The 18,180-nt window shown below is 38.1% G+C and overlaps 1 protein-coding gene across 1 annotated transcript; it reads right to left on the bottom strand.

Moving 5' to 3' along the window:
* Nucleotides 1-56: 56 nt before the first annotated feature.
* Nucleotides 57-15,829, bottom strand: LOC105928255 (alpha-N-acetylgalactosaminide alpha-2,6-sialyltransferase 1-like). Its single transcript, XM_036141929.1, has 9 exons — nucleotides 15,603-15,829; nucleotides 15,228-15,447; nucleotides 14,934-15,096; nucleotides 13,683-13,845; nucleotides 8,989-9,127; nucleotides 8,797-8,900; nucleotides 5,434-5,517; nucleotides 3,330-3,429; nucleotides 57-1,129 (listed from the first exon to the last, which is right to left on the bottom strand). Exons 1-9 carry the CDS (start codon nucleotides 15,701-15,703, stop codon nucleotides 950-952), a joined length of 1,254 nt encoding a protein of 417 aa, XP_035997822.1. The 5' UTR covers nucleotides 15,704-15,829; the 3' UTR covers nucleotides 57-949.
* Between the last annotated feature and the right edge of the window lie 2,351 nt (nucleotides 15,830-18,180).

Genomic DNA, 18,180 nt, shown 5'->3' with positions numbered 1-18,180 from the left:
ATGTTTACTTTATTGCTGAACATATAAAAGTAATAAAAGCAAAAGCAAAATCACAATGACATTGGATTTTGTATTTTTATTTCCAGTTTACAATGTTGGCCCACACGATAAAAGGTTTGGACACCGCTGGACTAACAGACAAAGAGTTTAGCCGTAGGAGCATCCATCAGCTGCTCCACACACCTGTAATGCACACAGAGCGACCATTTGTCATCTCTTACACTTGGGACACAATGGGACATTTTAAATTTCATACAAGATACAATAAACTTCAAAAACAACTCAAATATTTACAACACTACAGAGAGGAGGTCATCCTTAGCCTAATACACTCCCATCTTGACATTTCTTAATCACTGAGAGTGTCAACTAGTGAATTTGCTAAACATCTCATAGTCTTTTTTTTTTATTATTTGAATGATTTTTAGTCCTAAAAGAAGGTGAGGCATTATACGTTTTTCGTCAGTTCTCTGCTAAATATGTTCGTAACAGCATGCATTTTATTCCTCATTTATTCATCATCCTGCAGTTTAACATTGCTGTAACTTTGCTTCACACACCGGTCCATGTCTGGATAATTGCTCAGTAAATTTTACTCAGCTAGTGAAATTCCCAAAGAGGCAATCATGAACGCATAGCAGCCAGTCTTCTGAGCACAAAGACACAAAAGACAACGGAATATCTCATGGTAAAATAAAATATTCAGTTAAAGTTCAATTCAGAATATCCTCTTCAAAAATGAACAGTCTTGAATGTTTATTTATGTAGGTATAGCTTTGATAAAATAGCAGATGACTAATTTTTTTTTTAAAGAAACAAATCCATGCAAACTGAGTAAAAAAAATAGCTTTTTTTGTTTCAGGATGAAAGTGTTTTTCCTTCATTCTGGATGTGATTCTTGTGTAAACCGTCATTATTTGCATGTAGTGGCTGTTTTCCCTTTTTCCTGTCAGGACACACTTCTTTGATACAGTTTTAGTATATTTTTATCGTGGAGGTATTTCCATAGATTCTTTTCCTGAACGAGGTCGTGGTTGGCAAAGAAAATGACTCTGGACTTGAGGTGCTTTTCAGCATAGTAGTTGGAATATTTTTTGTAGTCGTCTGTTATGAATCCATAAGCGCTGACCTGGAAATAAGAATGAAGGGAAGATAAATAAATGACACCATTCTCCATTTTTTTCTGAAAAAAAAAACAACAACTCATATCCAATAATAAATACCTCATCCAGTATGGTGAAACATTTACTCCAATACAGATTTCTTTATTTTGATCTTTACTTTGATCACATTCACAGATCTTCAAACAAGTTTTAATAAAAGAGAAAGATAACCCAAGTTAATATATAAAGCGTTTTCTAATGTATTACTAAAAAAAAAAAAAAAGGGACTGATGAATTGCCCCTAAACCTAATAACCGTCTGTGGCTAATTTGGTTGCAACCACTGCCGTCAAGCGTTTGCATATACTGGAACTGAGACTTTCACATTTCCGTGGAACATTTTTTAGCAACTCTTTTTTGCTTATTTGTTTTTATTCAATCAGATTAGAGGAGTTTAAAGCACAAACAGCCTATTCTAGATCTTGACACAGCACGTTACAGTAATTAGATCTAGCTCCAGACTTTGACCAAACCCTCCAAAACCTTCATTTTTGCTTTAGATCATTGTGCTGCTGTATAACCCAGCTGTCAATGGGCTTAAGGTCAGGAACTCATGGACAGGCATTTTCCCATCAGCAGTTTTTGGTTAAGAAGCTTAACCCACGTTTCAACCAACAGAGAAGTCCCGAACCATCACACTACCACCGCCATGTTTTACTGTCAGGGATAATCTGTTTCTGCAGTGCTGTGTTAGTTTCACATGAGCCGTAAGAGGATGCACACCTCCTGCTTTTCTCTCATCAGTCCTCTACATATTTTTCCAAAGGTTTTGGGGGTCGTTAAAAATATTTTTTTGAGTTGGGCCTTGTGATCAAGAATGATGTTTGCCATCAAACTCTTTGATATTCATCCAGTCCATTCATCCATTATCTATACCCGCTTACACATGCAGGGCTGTGGGGGTACTGGTACACACTCACACCTAAGGGAAAATTATTCCCCTTTTCCACTAGTACCAACTCAGAGTGCTTCACTACAGGTTTGGTTGCTTTTTCAGCTTTTCCTGTTACTATTTTTAAGTACCTGCTTGCTTGTGGTCCCAACCGCTCCAAGTTGCACTGAAAACGCGACGACAGAAGACTGTTGGTCACTGATTGGTTAGGGGGTGTCGTCACTTGTCACAGCTTATTTTAATAACTACTATTATCAACCGTTAAATAATTTCACGCTGGGCTTATTGCGTATGCGCAATATTATTATAGCAAGCTTGCATTAGCGTTAGGTAGCGTTAGCTTACCTTCACATGATGATACCACATTGCTTCTTTCTCTTGTATATACCTAGGGTGCTTCACTCTGAGTCTGACCACAGCTATAAACCCAGCAGCAGGCCAGGCTGATCGTTGTGTTGGTGTGTCGGACTGTGGGGCCGCCTTGCTATTAAAGAATTGCCCCCATTGAGATGCAACTCAGTCGTGATGGAAAATGAATCAAACCGTGTTGAATCGACCCGACATCAATGGAAAAGGGTCATTAGAGAGACCAATTAACCCAACAGTCAAATTTTTGGACTATTAGAGGAAGCTGGAAGAACACGCAGGGATGCAAACTCCATCCAGGTCGAACCTAAGGACCTTCTTGATGTAAGGGAATAGTGCTACCAACTGTGCCAATGTGCAACCTCTTATTTACCCAGTCTCTCTTTCCTATTGTTGAATTATACACCAGACTTAACTGAGGTAAGGGGGCCCAGCAGAGCCTTCAATATTCTGTATTCTTTTGTCACCTCCTGGAGTGAAGAGTTTTGTGCTCTTGGAGTAATTTTGGTTAGGTTGGCCACTACTAGGAAAGTTAATTTGTGAATAATGCCTTCACTGTTGTTCACTGGACTTTTTTCCTCAAAGAGCAAAGTTGATTTGGATAGATTTTCCCCTTAATCAACTAAATCATCCTTTGAAAACTACTTTTTTTTTTATTCTTATCAATGCAGAGTTTCTTTGTCTTTAATCGATTTATTCAGATTTCATCAAATGGTATACATCTGTGGTGGGATAAATCGTTTCACCAGCACTGCAATGAAGAAATTCTTACCATCTGAACTTGTTGTCAGGTTTATAAAACTCATTATAATCAATTACAGATTTGAACTCAACAAGACTACATGTTGAAACTGAACGGTGGTCATTAAAAACAGGGAAAGTGTTAGCATGGTAAGAAAATACACTTACTGTGTCACAGGCATGCAGAGCCAGAAACAAAGTAAACGCTCCATTGGTTGGTCGGACAATTGGCCAGAATCTTTTATTCAGATTAGGTGATTTCAAAAATCTGTGGGCAGAAATTAAATATGAAATACCAGCCTGTAAAAAGAGAAAATATTTTCCATACACAACCAGTTCTCCCAAAAGCATGCATGATCTATGACAGTATTTAAAAGTCAAAATAAAAAAGTTTTCCAATATCAGCAACTCCTTACATGCAGTTAACAAAATAGAAACACAAAACCAACAAAAAAGCAATATTTATGCTCCAGTAACACAAAACCAGCATCATATTTATTGCTAAACACAACACGGCTATTTCCCACAGGATGCATTTATATTTCGGCCACTAAAGATACTCCGTCCGTCCGTCTTCTTCCGCTTATCCGGGGTCGGGTCGCGGGGGTAGCAGCTTCAGTAGGGAGGCCCAGACGTCCCTCTCCCCAGCCACTTGGGCCAGCTCCTCAGGAGGAATCCCAAGGCGTTCCCAGGCCAGCCGGGAGACATAGTCCCTCCAGCGTGTCCTGGGTCTTCCCCTGGGCCTCCTTCCGGTGGGACGTGCCCTGAACACCTCACCAGGGAAGCGTCCAGGAGGCATCCTGACCAGATGCCCGAGCCACCTCAACTGGCTCCTCTCGACGTGGAGGAGCAGTGGCTCTACTCTGAGTCCTCCCCGGATGACTGAGCTCCTCACCCTATCTCTAAGGGAGAGCCCAGACACACTACGGAGAAAACTCATTTCAGCCGCTTGTATCCGGGATCTCGTTCTTTCGGTCACGACCCAAAGCTCGTGACCATAGATGAGGGTAGGAACGTAGATTGACCGGTAAATCGAGAGCTTCGCCTTTTGGCTCAGCTCTCTCTTCACCACAACGGATCGGTACAGCGCCCGCTTCACAGCAGACGCTGCACCAATCCGCCTGTCGATCTCCCGCTCCATCTTCCCCTCATTCGTGAACAAGATACTTGAACTCCTCCACTAGGGGCAGCACATAAAGATACTCCAATGTTTCTATTTCATCTTTTCAAAGCACACAATTTTCTGATGACTGGTTAAAGACAAATACACAGAAGTGTCATTTGAAACACACCAATCCAGTCAAAATGCTATGAAAGAGGCAATTAGTGTAGGTGAGCGTAAAGATAAGAAAGAGTGAAGCTGAGAGGCGAACAAGATAAAAACAGATCAACAAGGACAGGGTGGGTCGTGGTTGAGAGAGAAAATATGCAGAAAGAGGACCAACTTTGCCAAATGCAATCTGTGCAAAGCCTATCATGTAATAAACCATAGAGCGACGTTAAAGGAGGCTGATAAAACAGATCTCAGCTGCGGTGATGGTTTTTTAATATAGGAAACATGGGGAGTTGCCCAGGGCAGCATTAGAAAGGAGGGTTGCAAAAGCACCAGTTATAAAAAATATTAAATATTATACGACACCAAATGCCTAATGCTAGGATTAGGAAGACTATTTTACATGGTTTGTGTGGGACTGCACTTAATCTCATCCTGAATTTAGATGATTTCCCGCATTTTATTGGTTGAAAGGGGATAACAGGAGGAGTCATGCTCAGGGCACAATTCATTGCTTACAAAATGTGTTCCTTTTGCAAAGAATCTGGGGTGTTCTGATCATTTGTTGTGGTGCTGTGCTGATGAAAAAAGTGTTTTAAAATAAAAAAACATTTTTTTAAAAGAAATCTTTAAAATTTTTAATTTAAAAACTTTAGCTCTAACTTCTACAGCTTTACATTGTAAGGCTGCTCAGAACATCTCCAGCGTGTGGAAACCCAATGGCACACATAAGATATTAATATTTTATGTTAGATTGATTTATCTTTTAAGTTTTGGAAGCACGGTTAAAAAAAGTGTTAATTTATAGATTTATTTTAGGATTTTTGGCTACTCCCCCCTTTGTACTGTTTGACTTGTTGGCCTCCAGGAGGCGCCACAGGTGCATCAGTAAAAAATACCATCAGGCTAAAGAAGTTTTAAAAAAAAATGTTTTATGCACTGACCCCCAAAAGTGTTAATCATAGAATTTTTGGATAGAGCTGGAATGAAAAGGCTGACCTGTTTCTCACATATCGCAGGAAGTCCTGGTGCAGAACGTAGAAGCGGCTCTCGTTGTATTGTCCCGAATAGTAATTCCTGGCCCTGGAAATTGAAAATACGAATTGAAGACGTTGGTAAAGCTACATAAACACTATAGGTCCTCGATATATAGTGCCTTGCAAAAGTATTCACCCCTTGACTTTTCACAAATTTAGTTAAATTACAACTGTAATTTAAATTTAAGTCTAAGTTACTGAAGTGCAATGATATGTATATAATAAAAATAAATAAAAAACTAAAAACTGAAGTGCATATGTATCCACCCGTCTGCTTTGAAGCACATAAAATGATCTGGTACATTTATATTACCTTCAAAAATCACATAATTAGTGAATACACTTTTTCTGAAAGGCCCCAGAGGCTGGAGTGCCACTGAGCAAGATGCCAGGAAAGTCAGGGACAAACTCTTTAAGATTTAGAATCAGAGTGATATTGTAAAAGAAATATGCAAATTATTGATGTTCTCTTGGAGCACTATCAAATTGATGGTATCACAACAAACCTGCCAAGAGAAGGCAGTCCACCAGACTGTACAGGTCCAGGAGGGCATTAATCAGTGAGGCAGCACAGAGACCAAAGTTAACCCTGAAGGAGCTTCAGAGCTCCACAGCAGAGACTGGAGGATCTATTCACAGGACCACAATAAGCTGTATGCTCCATAGAACTGGGCTTTATAAAAGCATGGCCAGAAAAAAGCCACAATAGTGTTAAAATTAAGAAGGGGCATTTTGAGTTTGCCATAACCAAACACATCCCAACTCCTGAAAAACACCATCTCCACAGCGAAACCTGGTGGTGGCAGCATCATGCTGTGGGGATGTTTTTAAGCAGGAGGGACCGGGAAACAAGGATATTCATGAGCAAAGATCTGCCTGTGATTTGAGACTGGGATGGAGGTGCTCCTTCCAGCAGGACGATGACCTGATTCAATTTGACAAAGCAATACTTGAATCGTTTTAAATGTGTTGGAATGGTCCAGTGAGAATCTGATGTTTGTCTTGAAGATCTAGTTTACAAGTGATAACCATCCATAATTCATACTTCTTGAGTTGTTGCAGAAAGTACAGTCCCTGTTGGGTCTACGGATGATTCAACAACAGTCGCTCAAAGGATTGCATGACCACAGATGTCAGGGCGACAGGTTTGTAGTCATTTAACCTCTGGTGGGGCGTTTTCTTGGGGACCAGGATGACGGCAAAGTGTTTGAAGCAGGAGGGAACATCACACAGCTCCGGAGACTTGTTGAAGATTGGAGCACGTAGGTCAATGCAGGCTATCAAGCATCTTCCTCTGTGATGTTTAGTGGAGGTGGTTCAGAGGGGGAAAAATTGTGTTTTTGTCCTAGATTTAAGCAGTTAAATAATATTATCTGCCAATGGAATGAGTATTTTGACCTCTAAAATAAGATAATTAGATATCCTGCACTTGCCTGCGGAACCAACTCCCTGTTTTGGTCCGTGAGGCAGACACCCTGTCTACTTTTAAGACTAATCTTAAAGCTTTCCTTTTTGACAAAACTTATAACTAGAGTGGCTCATGTTACTCTGAGCTACCTCTATAGTTATGCTAATATAGGCTTAGGCTACTGGAGGACATCAGGATCTAATTTTCTCACTCTATAGAGTTCTACTGTTCTTCAATTATGCATTATGTGTTGTCATTTCAGCTTTTAACTTTTTGTTCTCTCTCTCTCTTTTCTTCATAGTAGGCACACCTGGTCTGATGTTCTGTTAACTGTGACATCATCCAGAGAAGACAGATCACCTGCTACTGCCATCTAATGTAGAACAGATTACTAGATCAATGTGTGCTTCTGTGCTTTTTTGTCTCTCTTGTTGTGTCTCTGTTCTGTCTTCTGTAACCCCAGTCGGTCGAGGCAGATGACCGTTCATTCTGAGCCCGGTTCTGCTGGAGGTTTTCCTTCCCGTTAATGGGGAGTTTTTCTTCCCACTGTCGCTTCATGCTTGCTCAGTATGAGGGATTGCTGCAAAGCCATGGACAATGCAGACGACTCTCCCTGTAGCTCTACGCTTCTCCAGGAGTGAATGCTGCTTGTCGGGACTTTGATGCAATCGACTGGTTTCCTTATATAGGACATTTTTGACCAATCTGTATAATATGATTGAATTTGACTTTGTAAAGTGCCTTGAGATGACATGTTTCATGATTTGGCGCTATATAAATAAAATTGAATTGAATTGAAATAAGATGATGGAGATGAGTTGCTCCTATTTTAAGTTCAAAACTCTTATTCTATTGGCAGATCATCTTATTTATATGCCCAAATCAAGGACAGATTCACTCAATTTAAGAAAATTTTACTTATTTTTAGTTCTGTTTTTGCTGTGTATAGCTTGTAATGTTTTTCTAGGGTCTTTCAGACTGTATCAAAGTTGTTGGATGAGAAGATGCGTTTTAACTTCTTACTCTTAGCTGCTCTGATCTCCTTGTTGAGATACTTCCCGGCCTTTTTATGCAGGGCCCGATCCCCACTCCTGCCAGCCTTGGACGGAGCTTTCTCTGATGTAGGGAAAACCCTGGTTTATTTCTGATGGATGCGCAAAAGATCTTGGTCGGCACGCACGGCTCCTCACATAAAAGGATGTCACGGTGTCAGTAAATTTCAAGTCTTGCCATAGATTCTCAATCCAAGTAAAATAATTAACCATTCCACCGTAGCTCTGGCTGTGTGTTTGAGGTCACTGTGCTGCTGGAAGGTGAACCTCTGCCACAGTCTCAAGGTTTGTGCAGCCTTTTTATTTGTTTTTCTTTAAGGATTGTCCTATATTTAGCTTCATCTATCTTCTAATCAAGTCTGACCAGCTTCCCTGTTCCAACTCAGAAAAAGCTTTGCCAAAGCATGACACCAACACTCATAGTGTTCTAGAGAGGCAAGCTTTGTGGCGTCCACAACCAATACTTGTCCTGTTGATAAATTACCTTTGAGGACAAAAAGTATGGCTCTGAATAATGTAATTATTGCCATTAGGTTTTCTGAAGGTGATATAGTGCACTAGAGCACATTCCAGCTAATTCTGGAAGATTCACAGAAACTGGGAAATGTCACGGGGAAGATTTATCTTCTTGGCTCCTACACGACCAAATCTACAATCACTTTAATGATTAATGGATGGATAGATGGGCATAATATGCATTCTAGTCCCTTCCCCTGTTTATTATTCTTTATTATTCTCTGTGCTCATAAAGACTTTATTTAACGTAGAAAACCAAAGAACAACAAAAATATACATTTATGTATGTGGTAATGTTCTACGAGTTAGCTGCTGCTGAAATAATAAATGTAAAAGACTTCATATTCACGTTCTGTTTTTGTATTGACCAGAAGACACTTTCTCTCCTTTAATAACAGAGTTGAGCCACTGGAAGTCCCTCAACCCCTCAGGAATCAGGACGTATATTATACCCTGTGCAAAACAACCAGAAAGACAAAAGTAATTTTTTACAGCGTGTAAAAGTATGGAAAGTGCTGCTGTGATATTGCATTAACAGTACCTCATCATGTGGGGCAGATTTGTACCCGTATTTCTTGAATAAAATCAGCGATGCGGTGATTGAGTGAGCTGTGTGAACGTACACCGATGTTCGGGTCCCAACGTCTTCCTCATAGCCCTTGATCACTGCACCATTCATCCTGTTAAGCAAACAAATCAGAGTGGTCAGACATTTACTTGCTGTTATCTTTTCACAAACCTGAATTATATAACATACAACAGGAGTGATAAAAAACCCCACATCCTCAACAGTATCTATTTTATTATGCAAAGATGTAACAAAGCACTTCACGGTAAAACGCAAAACACAGAAGTATACATAACACGTTAACAGCAATAATCAGTAAAACAAGAAATAATTAAATGGTAGGTAGAAACATCCTGAATAACTAAAAGTTATAAGGTTTTAAGGCTTGAGCTGCTTTTTTAAAACAATCAACATAACCTAAACAGTGTAAGGACAATGGTAGGATGTCCCTGAATTTATCCTTGGAGGGAAAAGCTTTAATGAATCAGAAATGTGAGGAGAAGCTTGTCAACGCAGAATTTAGGGAGTTAAATTAGGGATTATTATAGACAATAAACTTAGTTGGAAGCCTCACATAGAATATATTAGAAACAAAGTTGTAAAAACTATTGGAATATTGTTTAAAATAAAAGATTTAATAAAAATCAAAGGCCTGCATATTATATATTCCTCTTTGGTCATGCCTTATTTGTCTTATTGTTCAGAAGTATGGGGAAATGCAAATAAAACAATTATTGATAAGTTATTTAAGTTGCAAAAAAAAAGCTATAAGGCTTATTAATAAGGTGGGATACAGTGAACCAACTGATAAACTCTTCATTCAAAGCAACACATTAAAATTCAAAGACATTGTTTATATAAAAATACTGGAAATAATGTATAAAGCAGTGAACAAAAGTCTTCCTTCTGGTATTCAGAAATTATTTAAGTTAAGAGAGAATAAATATAATTTGCGAGGTTTGTTTATATTTGAATGTGCATAAGAGAAGAGCCAGATTAGGTCTAGATGTGTTTCAGTTATTGGTGTGAAACTGTGGAATGAATTGAATGATGATTTAAAGTTATGTCCTTTCTTGGTGAATTTTAAAAGGGCTTTAAAATGTAAAATAATAAAATCCTATGTTATGTAGATTTGAATATTTATAGATGTACTGTAAAGAACCTGGTAGGTTGTAAAGGTCGTAAGTATAAAAGAGGGTAGGCAATAATAAGCTTTGCTTCAGCCTATTCCTTTTTTTTTGGTAAATTGTTGGTTTGTTTGTTTATTGTTTTTTATTTATTTTTTTACTGTTTCCTGTGTTTAATGTTGGATAATTTGCTAAAAATGAAGTGAAAGAAAGAAAAGAAAAGAAAGAATCCACAAACTTAATACCAGACGTCCGAATGGACTCTAAGATTCACTGGTCGCCATTAAAGAGAGACCAGAACAGCCATCATGTGAGCTCCAGTTGAAAACCTTGCAGTGGATTTTTTAACCACTTGCTGGCAGTAAAGCTCCTTCTTATTAAAACAAGACAAAAGGCTACGACGACAGACAAGATATGAAAGCATGGGCATTAATCTCCGAATCATCACCATTTCATATGAAGGTTTTCAGCTTTCAAACTTCATGGAAATGAAAGGAATAGTTTTTAACTAAATGTGTAGATTGTTTCTTCATGAATATGCTGAATTTAGGCCAGGTTTCTGTGGATAAAGCCTGATTATTAGTGGAACAGCCCTGTCAAGGGCAACAATTAGGATTGCAGTTGTACTGTAGTTGCAGTTGTAAATAATTATCATTTAACGACTGGTTAATATCGGATAAGCAGCTGACTGAGGAAGAAAGCTCACATAGCTCAGAAGGCTTAAAGGCACATTGCAACTGGATCTGGTCAGTGCATCCATGACAGGACACATTACTATAATGGTTTAAAAATCTGTCTTAGTCCAGGCTGATATGAAAGAAAACAGTATTAGACCAGAAACAGAACCCTAGGCTTGCCCCCAGGTCTGCTAAGCAGATTTTGATGCAACCCTTATTTATGCAAACACCAAAAGAAGCGACCAGACACATTTAAAATTACCTTTGAAAAGCAACTGCTGAAAGGCAAAACACTTCTGTGAGCTTAGGCTTAAAAAATGTTGCCTGGCTGGAAATAAAGTATGGCTATATGCACACAGACAGGATGATGGATGTCCTGAAGCTTTCAGTCTCAGAAATATGCTTTCTGAACATACCAACTTGTGTGGTTGTACAAGTGAAACAACTGGAATCATAAATTTAAACATGACAACGTGCTTTTGTGCTCTTACTTTACCACAATCACCATTGCTGTGACATACTGAAGTGAACTTGTCAACAGCCTAATTATAGCTATATACACAGTTGGCATTGGTGACCAGATATATACCACAGCAACCTTTACCCAGGAAACCGTCTGTTGATCAAAGTGACTTAGTATATTACTGACCTATTCCTAAACTTTCATTCTTATGTAAAATTCTCGAGAAAATAGTTTCTAATCACGTCTGTGTGTGTTTACACAATGACCGGTTTGAAGAGTTTCGGTCAGGCTTCTGAGCTAATCACAGCTCCGGTGAAAGTCACTAAGGATATTCTCATGGCCTCAGATTGAGGACTTGTCTCTGTATTTGTCCACTAAAATCTCAGGGCTAATTTCGATATGGTCGAGCCCACTATTTGTTTTGTAAGGTCTTAGAAATGCTCCTGGGTTACCTGTGAATTGTGTGTGTGTGTTACACTTGGTAAAATTATCAGCCAGACGACTTTTAAATGACTGCTTTAAAAAAAAAAGGAGCTGTAATCTTTTACCAGACTCTTTGAAAAAGAACCTGCTAAGTCAGTCACTTCTAGCCCTTTGCAAATATTCTAACTTCCTTCATTCCCTTCTAATATTGCTAATATTAGAAATGTGCTATCCCAGAGTGCGGTAGAATAACTAGTTCATACAGTTGTTACTTTAAGGACTATTTTACTTCTTCTCTTTAAAACATCCTGGGAGATGGGAAATAAAGTGAGATTATATTCCTCCTATTTTAAGGTGTTCTTCATGGCTTCTTGCTAAATATTTGTTGCAAAATCTGGCACATTTTTTTAAAATAATTTATTTTGTGACGTGGTGTTACAAATTTCAAATATCAGAATTGTTTTCTTTTTATTTGGAAATTTTGATGTGCTAATTCCCATTGTTTACTTAATTCAGATTTCTCCTTAAGAATGATGCTATATAATAAAAGCTCACAGGATGTGGTGACTTTTGATAGAGGCAACACAGGAAGAGACAAAATATAGGATTACGAGGAGGGAATATGACAAAAATAAAACCGTAATAAAAGATAATAAAAATACCGATTTACATATTAAAGTTACTTTATTATTACCGAGAATGACATAGAGAAGAAAATCTGTCTTCACCATCCAAATTTGACAATATTTGTTGAGCCGTGTGGCTTTAAGCTGTTACAAAACCAAACAAACTCTGTTAATCTTCATTAAAAATGGTGTTAATTGTAAATTGGTAATTCTTGTGGAGGTGTTGGTGGGGGGAAATACTCGCTAGGGATCGCATTCATGTGAGAACCGCTCCAGCCAGAAAGTGAGCTTATGCACATCCTGCATGACTCAGCATGTCACATCAGCCACGCGAACAGGCAAAACAAATGACAAATTGTATTCTAACCTCACCCGTACCTTTAGATCACACCTGTGTCATACTGTTCCCTTGATAATGCCCTGTATGGGTTGGAAACTTTGACAGTTAATTATTGTTTGGTCTGCTGGAGCTGTTCCCATGCTCTAAGACGTATGTTTTGCGTGTATAGACTGAAAGATGCTCATGGAAGCTGCACCCGAGAGTAACAGAGATATTTTGATAGCAGGTCAGCCGGCTTTCCCGACACAATGGATGACATAAGTGGCACGACGGAGGACACGCAGAGCAAAGAAATAACAAGAAACTGCTACTGTAGCGACGCCACGAAGACTTTTACTACCCAAAATTCAACTCGTGAGCTGCTCTAAGAGGATTTATTGCATGGGTTGTGTAAAATGATGGTATCACATTGGAGCAAAGTGACACATTCTTTAATTAATGTAGTTTGCATGTCAAGGTGTTGGTCGGTAAACACATATGGCCAGGGAAGGGACTGGAACACTTAAACACAATGGTTTGAATGGATGATTAAACACTTTCAGCCATTATTCATTTATCCATCTATAAATGTGAACACAATAAGCCATAATGTAATTTACCGACATAGGGATATCAAAGGACTTCGGTTTGTATGGAAGGCAGTTTTTCCCGTAAGTGAATTAATTAATTCCTTCATTGTCTCTGACTTTGTTATTCCACCCAGGCTACTCATACCGAAAAGAGACACACCTGTTTGGGGATTATCTTTGGTATTTCTATCCAACTGACTTTACGCAACACTTGAGAGAACAAAAAGCCCTGCAGCTCTCAAAACCAAAACCTGTTGCTAAAACCTGTTTTGCTCTTTTTCTCAACTTTATTATGTAGTTTCCACCCCGTGGGTCTGTACTGAAAACTCCCAAAAAAATAAATAAATTAGTCTGAGCTTTTAGGGTTCCAATACGTGAACGGCTCGAAAACAACACACCTTTTAAAGCTTAACACAACAGGTTTGGTCTTTTATTGTCTTACCGAAAGACGTAGTCATGTGCATCAATCTCAGCTCCCATTTTGGAGCCGTTCAGGATGCCTGCAGTTCCCACCACGGCGCAGCGCACGCAGCCATCCCCGCCTGGTTTTGGGTCGAGCAGCGGCTCTTTTGGCTTTGGGATCAGCTTCACCACAGGCATTACATCTGCAAGCATAAATAAGCAAGCGTGCGATGAAATGGAATCATTACATTTCATTGATGTCATGAAATTGCTTGAGAACAACAGCAAGATTTTCTGTATTGATGCTAGATACCAAAGCAACTTCATCAACAGAAGTCAATTTCTGTAGGATAAAAAAATATAAATTAGTTTTACTTGATACAGCACTTTAAATCTAAAGACCCTCTATTGCTCATGTAGATTTATATGTTATAAAGTTTACTTCATACATTGAGTTGAGTGTTATCAGCAAAGCAATCATGTTGGATTTTCTGATAAGAAAACATGCAAAACAGGAAATAGAAAGTGACTTGGTGTACAAGCCTGAGGAACAGCAATGTAATTTACTAATCTGGGTGCAAAAAAAATATAAATTAGTTTTACTTGACACAGCACTTTAAATCTAAAGACCCTCTATTGCTTATGTAGATTATTATGTTATAAAGTTTACTTCATACATTGAGTTGAGTGTTATCAGCAAAGCAATCATGTTGGATTTTCTGATAAGAAAACATGCAAAACAGGAAATAGAAAGTGACTTGGTGTACAAGCCTGAGGAACAGCGATTTAATTTACTAATCTGGATGCATTACCATTTTCAACGTTGAACAGTTGGCGTTGATAAATCTGTGTAATAATTCTGCATCGATACTGTGAGTGCACAGGACACAATTTGCTACTTAATGATTTGTTTCCAGTAAAGGCAGCACTGCACAAATGAATTTGAAACCTAAAGTGCAAATGAAGGACGTTTTCTTTTGGGTGAACACAGTACATTATGAAGGACGTCCAAGAAGACATTAGTATTTATCTAGTCCATCACAGGAGTTATATTTTTAGACAATTAGAGGGAGCCACCAGGCACAGCGAGAACATGCACACTCCATGCAAAAAGACCTAGATTTGAAACGAGGCAAAAGTGCAACTACTGCGTAGCCGTTTTTGAGCATTGTTTTGCAATATCTCAATTAAGGAATAAACATATATAAATATTCACAATAACTGTGTGCATTGCTGTTTCAACCCGTCAACCCCTGCAGTTTGAAAATGAATTTCTGAGAAAAACACCTACCGTTATAATCCATTTCCATAAATCCGAAGGGATTGTTAAAATGCGAAAGCCGGTTCCACTCTCTTGTGTTGAAGTTTTCTTTGTGTAGAAACATGCGTACGTTGGGAAGGAAAGCCTTCTGGAAGGTCTTATCCTTAGAGTTACGCAGAGACTGGACACATAACTGAATAAGAAAATGAATACATTGGTGTAGAAGTGTTAGAAAAAAAAAGTGGCTTCACAAAGACGTTAGGAATCAGGAGCGTCAGTAGAGAATCCTAACAATGAATGGATTTCTTCTGGTAATATGCTTACTCTGGATCCACGTAGAGCATCCAGGTTATAAATATCCTCAAAATTCCACTGAGGAGATTTATTGAAGGAACTTTTCTTTATGACGGGGATGGGAGTCTCTGGATGAGGCGTACGCGGTGGATCAGGTCGCAGCAACTCTCTTTTGAACCCAGATGGTTTATCAGATTCAAACAAGCGGTCTTGTGCTGTTGCTCTGTGGTTCCCTGAAGAGGCTGTCAGGCTGTATTTCAGATTTGATAAAACAGCAGCGAAAATCCTTTAGCCTGATAAATGACATGTCCTCATTGAATAAAAATTAACTATACATCACAGGAGATACAATTCAAAATGCAACATTTTTGGTGTTGACATAAGTAATCAAAAAAAGACACTTACTACTTCTCTCTTGTTGAATCTTCCAGGAACATAATAAAAAGACTAATGCTGACTGATATCACCAGCACCAATGATAAAATCGTGAATATTCGTCTTGCCATCCCTCAGAAGGACAGATTTAGCTGGTAAACGGTTAAACACAGATAGAAATGTCCCAACCTACAGCACATTGTGACTGGAAGAAGGCTCAAATACCACATTTCAAGTAAGTCAGACAAGTATTGCAAGAATAGTCAAAGGAATTTCCTCTGTGTGACCAGAAGGCTTTTAAAAGAGGTAATCCTACAGCAATTCTCACAGGGGGAACAAAAATAACAAAGGCATAAGTAAGACATAGTGGAAAAAGAGTCACGTGTCTTTCACAACATCATACAGTGCTTGCAAAGGGCATTCACTGCATTTTACTTTTTAACACTATGTTACAGCCTCATTTCAAAATTCATAAATTGTTTTCCCCTGAAAATTTCACACACACAAAAAAAAATCCAATAATGATAAAGCGAGAAAAGGTGTACCACTGTCTCTAAGTGTGCCACACATTTTTTTAGGGGAGTATTTTCTGCAGATTCTCTCATGATGGATGGACAGCTTCAGTAGATGGACAATTTTAGCTCCTTCCAGAGATATTGAACAAGATTTAGGTCTCAGCTGTGGCCAGGCCACTTAAGATCCCTATAGTATAATGCTGCCATCATCATGGTTTACAACAAGGATGGTGCTTGTTTATCTCCAGACATGATAAAAAAGGTTAAGGGCAAAGTGTTCAGGAAAGACAATTTAATTTTGTTTTCATCTACTCAGTTGATTTTGTTTCTCCTGATTTGGCAATCTCTAAAGTTTGTTCTGCAAAATATAAACAGGCTACCAAATTCATGAGGGCAGTCTATCGTAAAGGCCCGATTGATTGATCATCACTAATGCACTGATTAAACTTATTTATTGCTCTTCTGATTCCATAAGGGAATACTGGAGCGCTGCCTCAGAGATCATTGGGTTCTTGGTCATCTCTCAGACCAGGTTGAAGAAACCTCTAACAATTGTTTTAAATATATTATCCAAAAAGTATATTAGGTAAAAAAAAATATTAAAAAAAAATGTTATGTGATTAAATCAAAGAGCAGCTATTTTATTTACAGGTTTTAGACTTACAAAAACATACAACTTTTATGGAAGGACTTTAAGCAAAAAAGGTTTTTAACCTAATACAAAATAGGGAACAAAAATCAAACGTTATCTGCACCACTTTTAAACTCAGAAATCAGAAGCAGATATTGCACAAACTCACAGATTAAATGCTAAAACAAGCCATTCATATTTGCTTTATATTTAAAACATTGCTCAGTTCTTTATAATCATTAGCCAAAGTTGCTAAGCGCCCCATCGGAGGGCTTTAAACATGCATCTCCAGAGCCGCTGATTACAGACCTCACCCTAAAACCATGGCCCTTCTTTCCTAGTTACTCAGTTTGCTTGAGTATGAAATACTTTAAATATGTTTTTTATATGCTTATTACACCCAGTCTCTCAGTGCTACAGAAAACTCCTCTGACTTCACTGTTTGATTTCTGCTCTAACGATCACTAACATTTATGAGATCTAAAAGTGATGTAGTTAATTCAAAATCATTGTCACTCAACTGAATTGAGCACATTTGCAACTATTTGAAACTGGATGTACCTGAGCACAAATTGGGGGGTTATGGGAAATGTGAATACTTATGTACATGTGTTTTGTTTGTACGGAATTGGCTTAAAAAAATGTAACAAACCTTTGTCCTTCGAGGTATTGTGTAAAGAATTTTAAGGGGAACAGTGAGGAGGAGCTATGATAAAAATTCTGGAACCGCAGGAAGCTTGGAGTAAGCAAAACAGAGGAACGAATCAGCAAATGAGAGGGAAAAGAAGCCAGCTATATACCGGGAAGAGAGGATAACAAAAAATGAACATAGAATAAACTAAGCACAGAATTTACTAACTAATCCATAGAAGTAATAACTAAATAATAAACAAGAATTTAAAGCCGCAGTGGGGATGTCCGAGAAAACTGTGGACTTAACCTAAAAATTTGAACAAACACACCTTACAGGTCCCTCCACCTTGCTCTCTGCTGAAAGCCTGCTCCAAAGTTTATTTAGACCAGGCTCTCTTGTTCAAGATGACTTAAAGCTATAGTTGGTAATCCTTTTCATGAACACTTTTTGTTATACAGGGTAAAATCGTTCTTCCATCCTGAAAGTAGTAAATACATTATGTACTCAGAAAAAGGAGGTTAAACAAATCAATCACTGTGGGATCTGCAGGCTGGTTAAAACTATAATATATATATATATATATATATATATATATATATATATATATATATATATATATATATATATATATATATATATATATATATATAGTGTTTTAGTTTTAATAAAGTTTTATTTTAATAATTAAACATTTGTCAAAGGATATTTAAATGTTTATAAGCTGTCACATGTTTATAAGCTGTTTAGAACATTAAAGCATAGTGTGAACAACAGAGTTGCTGGGTAGTAATTTGCATGACTGACAGCGTTTCAACGTAACCAGGACAC

The sequence above is a fragment of the Fundulus heteroclitus genome, chromosome 10 (genome assembly GCF_011125445.2).
Source record: "Fundulus heteroclitus isolate FHET01 chromosome 10, MU-UCD_Fhet_4.1, whole genome shotgun sequence".
In the NCBI taxonomy this organism is placed as follows: Eukaryota; Metazoa; Chordata; class Actinopteri; order Cyprinodontiformes; family Fundulidae; genus Fundulus; species Fundulus heteroclitus.
This window is presented reverse-complemented; position numbering and strand designations above follow the sequence as displayed.

Coding starts and splice junctions, on each gene's coding strand:
- LOC105928255 (XM_036141929.1), bottom strand. CDS start 15,703: ATGGCAAGACGAATATTCACGATTTTATCATTGGTGCTGGTGATATCA. Junction 15,097..15,227: donor ATGCTCTACGTGGATCCAGA/GTAAGCATATTA, acceptor TTTCTTATTCAG/TTATGTGTCCAGTCTCTGCG. Junction 8,901..8,988: donor AATCTGCCCCACATGATGAG/GTACTGTTAATG, acceptor TGTTTTGCACAG/GGTATAATATACGTCCTGAT.